Source organism: Sceloporus occidentalis, unplaced genomic scaffold, assembly GCF_023333645.1.
Source record: "Sceloporus occidentalis isolate IW3139 unplaced genomic scaffold, rSceOcc1.0.p SCAF_198, whole genome shotgun sequence".
Taxonomy (NCBI): domain Eukaryota; kingdom Metazoa; phylum Chordata; class Lepidosauria; order Squamata; family Phrynosomatidae; genus Sceloporus; species Sceloporus occidentalis.
The window spans coordinates 1,408,325-1,412,695 of record NW_028317178.1 but is presented as its reverse complement, the minus strand read 5'-3'; the positions used below and the strand labels follow the sequence as shown (position 1 = coordinate 1,412,695).

Below are 4,371 nucleotides of genomic sequence, written 5' to 3'. Positions count from 1 at the left end.
GTCCCCCACTTACCCGAAACGTCATAGGACTGGAGCTGTGCCGAGGTAGAAGCCCCCCATCGTCCGGTGGAAACCCCCCCGTTACAAGGTTCCTCAGTGGCGCGTTCCTTCTTTAACGTATAGTTAACCATCGGGGAGGGCGACCCCCGACACCTACGCGCATGCATGGTCCATTTTACGTTCCTTTTTAAGCAGCGGTGGAAACCTAGATCCTTCCGCCGGAGGGGGCGGGCAGTGGGTTTTGCCGTAAACCACCTTTATTTTGTGAGGGTTTTTGATATCCCGAAAAAAACAAACAAAAAAACAGTAATTATAATTAATAAAAAGAAAAAAAAAAAACTTTCGCCGGTCTCTGTTTTCGCTCTTCAGAAGAATAGAAAGCTAAAGCGGGAGCATCAGTTTCAAAACTTGGGCTGATTCTCACAGTGGGAAATGTTACAGGGGAGGGTGGTGGATACATGGAACAGCCTTCCAGCAGAAGTGGTAGAGGCTAAAGCAGTGAGGGTACTAAACACGCATGGGGCAGGCATATTGCTCCTGAATCGAAGACAAGTCCAGGAGAAACGGGCAACTAGTTGGGGGGGGGGGGGTTGCATGGGGTTGTGAGTAACGGCTCAGAGGCCAAGTTATGAGTTGGCTCTCGGTGGCTGACTCACCCCCTGCTGTATCTTTGGGCCAAGCTCTAGTGGAATGAATATTTAAATAGCTCATCACAGAAACAATTTTGGGGCCCAAAATTTGAAAAAATATATATTACATAAAGTTATTGAACTGGCTACCTGGGCATGATAGGAGTGTGATTGATGTTAGCTGCTGGCAATTGTTAGCAATCGCACTCCTATCATGCTCAGGCAGCCAGTACATGCACATCACTTTCAGCCTCCCTGTGCCCCTTACACACGCATCCATGCTATCACACATACACATTATATATATATATATATATATATATATACATATTCATTTACTCCCCCACCCTTACCTGAACTGCAGATCTTCTGGTGTGGCTCACAGACTTCCGCGGGGGTCTGCGTTGCTCGAACAGGAACTGAGCGGAGTCATGTCACTTCATGTGACTCCACTGGGTTCCTGTGTAGCCGCGACGGATCAAGAGATGCTGCTGAGCAACACAGAGGTAAGCAGCAGGTCCCCCTTTCCGGTTAAAAAAAATAAATAAAAATCTATCACCACTGTGTAAGACGCACCCAGTTTTTAGACCCCGCATGTTTCTAAAAAAGGTTTGTCTTATACATGGGGAAATACGGTAAATGCCATTATTTTTACAATCGGGTCATAATTTTACTAGCGATGAGGTCATATAAATATTTTTATTAGTGATGAGGTCATATTATGAAAGAACAGATGTGTAAAAAATAAAATAAATATGCCCTGATCTGCGTCCTGAGTGCACGGTGTGGGTAATGCAGGACCCCGGCCGGGGGGGGTATAAGAGGGGTCTTCACACGAGGTGGTAAATATGCTGCTGTTAATCCACGTAGGGTGACACTGAGCGGGCCAGGGCCAATCACGGAAGTTCTTGTATCCGAAATGCTCTGATTTCACTAAAATATTGATTGAGGTAAAGAAAAAAAAGCTGCGCTTATTGCTGGGAGGCCGAGGGACCCCGCGCTCCTCTTCTGCATGCGCAAGATTTTATGGTTCTGCCCAGAACTGGAAGCGACATTTACCCCTACAGAGGGCAAAAAAGGCTCCGACATTCTCGCCGGTCCATATTCGTCCCTTTAGATGTGGCGGCCGGGGGTTGCAGCCCTGTATAGAGTACTCCCTTGCGGTTCCGTCAGAGCTTGAAGCAGAGGGTGAGTCCGTCGGTGAGCGGCAGGAGGCTCAGGGCCACTCGGGCGTCTCGTAAGATGGCCTCGTTCAGCTGGTGTATTGCCGGCTCTGCCGCCGCTCCGTGCCCCACTCCAAGAACTGCGCCGTAGGCCAGTGCCTGGAAAGAGGACATCAAGGGGTTAACAGTACACAGCTTCCCCTGATGCCCCTGCACCTGTCTCTCCACTGATGCTCCTTTCTTCTTCTTTGTTGCCCCTCTTACCTCTACTGCTGCCCTACCAATACCTCTCTCTCCTCCCTTGACGCCCTTCTCTTCCCCTGCACCCCTCTCTCCTCCTCTGCTGCCCCTTTCTCCTCCTCTGCTGTCCCTCTTACTTCTATTGATTCTCCTCTTTCCTCCCTAGATGCCCCTCTTTCCTCTACCGATGCCCCTCTCTACTCCTCTCATGCACCCCTCTCACCTCCTCTGATGCCCCTCTTTCCTCTTGTGTTGCCCCTCTTTCTTCCCCTATGCCTACATTGGGGGGTGTGGATAGTAGCTGGGTCCTCTCAGTAAGGGCCAAGTAGCCCATAACCCCGGGACTGTCTTACCCCGTCCAGGGCAAGTATCCCTCCGCTCCTCACTAGCCGCAGGCACTTCTCGTAGCGCGCTTTGCAGTCCCGCTCGTCCGTCATATCGATGAAGATCAAATCAAACTGCCCGGCGCCCCCGGCGGAGAGCAGATCGTCTGAGAACGAGAAACACGGAGTCCGCCGGTGCATAACACCCAACTGTCCTGAAACCAGGAGCCGCAAACCTACCCCGTGCATATGTTCCCTCACTGTGCGAACCTCTACCACCTCTGCCAGGAAGCTGTTCCACTTATCCACCACCCTCTCACTAGAGAACTGACACTGACCCATTGTACATCGCCGTGGATGATGGTGGCGCTATATAAATCAATCAATAATAATGAAACTACCCCCGTTTGGCATTAATTACCCCCCTCAGTTATTTCGCGCTGTGAAGGAGTGACATCATTGCGAGCCAGTGACATAATAATTACCGAGGGTCTGTCCGGCTGGTTTCAGCAGGAGGTCGATCCTGTGCTCCACGCCTGCCTAAGGATGATGAGAATGGTTTAGACACATTTGCCCTAAGTGCCCCCTGCCCCAAATGCAATGTCTGTGCCCCTGCCAGAGGGGGCGCTACCTCTTTCCAGTGTTCTTTGGCGTGCTGGAAGGTCTCCTTGTCCTCGCCGCTCGCGGTCACTTTCCCTTCAGGGGGCATCGCCAGCGCCAGGATCAGGGGGTTGTACCCGCAGCTGCTGCCTGGGGCAAACACCACGTGGCATTCAGTGGCAAACAAACAACGCTTAAGACTCTCTGCCAGCCTCAGCTTGTGGTTGAGACGGGTAAATGGCAGATGATTAGGATGATCTCTCCTCTCCTGATGCCCCTTTTTTTCTCTCCTGATGCCCCTCTTTCCTCTCCAGATGCCCCTCTTTCCTCTCCTGATGCCCCTCTTTCCTCTTCTTATTCTCTTTCCTCTACTGATTCCCCTCTCTCCTCTCCTAATGCCCTTCTTTCCTCCTCTGATACCCCTCTTTCCTCCTCTGATGCCCCCCTCATCTCCAAAAGCCATTCTCTCTTCTGATGCCCCCCTCTCCCCCCGATGCCCCTCTTTTCTAGGAGGTCAGAATCTTTGCTGGGTATGAGGGTATCGCAGGGTTCTACAGCCCTAAAAGCCCCGATAATGTGTATAGAAACAGCAGGGAACGGCTTTATAAATAAACACAGTAACGCAGTGTTGCATCTGAAGAAGAGACCTCCGAGGTTCTGAGCGCTTATACATACACACATACATATACATCGCGTACGGACCATCGCCACCCCCCCCCGTATTGGCATGTTGGTACTGATACACAGTCATTTAGCGAAGGGGGGGGCTAGATGTTAACCCCCGGAAGCCGGGTGTCCTCACCCAAGTCCAGGACATTCCGTGCCTTGATGAGCCTGGCGAGGTTCCCCATAAACTGAGCGGCGTCGCTGCTGACATCATGCGGCGTCATCCCCGAGAGGAGCTGAAACACAAGGACCGTCTGTACTGCGCGGGGGACGTCCTGCGGACCCTCTTACCCAGCGGACCCCCAAAGTACTTTCATTTACCCATTACACCCCCCCATATGAATCTACTCAATTAACCAATCAGCAATCTGTCGCCGACCGGAGCGGTGGGAGTTACCGGACAGAGGGTCGTCTCCCCGGGGGGGTTCCTGTAACTGGGGACGCTTATTGAAAACATATAGGATTACACAGGGTCTCCGTCAGAAATCGGGGGGCCCGGTACAGACCTAGGGACAGGGATTGGCAGAGAGAAGAGCCTATCACAAATCAGGGAGGAGCCTATCACAAATCAGGGAGGAGCCTAGAGCGGAGGCTGCTTTTGGGTGGAAAAAGTCGGACATAGCTGGGGAAGGGGTTATTATTCATATATTATTATTTCTTATATTTATTGTTATATATTTATTATTATTATTATATATGTATTGTTATTATTACTACTATTTATTATATTTATTATTATTATATTACTAT

General features: G+C 50.7%; 1 protein-coding gene across 1 annotated transcript; it reads right to left on the bottom strand.

The window, feature by feature from the left end:
* Positions 1-1,798: 1,798 nt before the first annotated feature.
* On the bottom strand, positions 1,799-3,845 carry LOC149278208 (catechol O-methyltransferase domain-containing protein 1-like). The gene is made up of 5 exons (XM_089502237.1): positions 3,758-3,845; positions 2,987-3,105; positions 2,841-2,895; positions 2,386-2,522; positions 1,799-1,951 (listed from the first exon to the last, which is right to left on the bottom strand). Exons 1-5 carry the CDS (start codon positions 3,843-3,845, stop codon positions 1,799-1,801), a joined length of 552 nt encoding a protein of 183 aa, XP_089358363.1.
* Between the last annotated feature and the right edge of the window lie 526 nt (positions 3,846-4,371).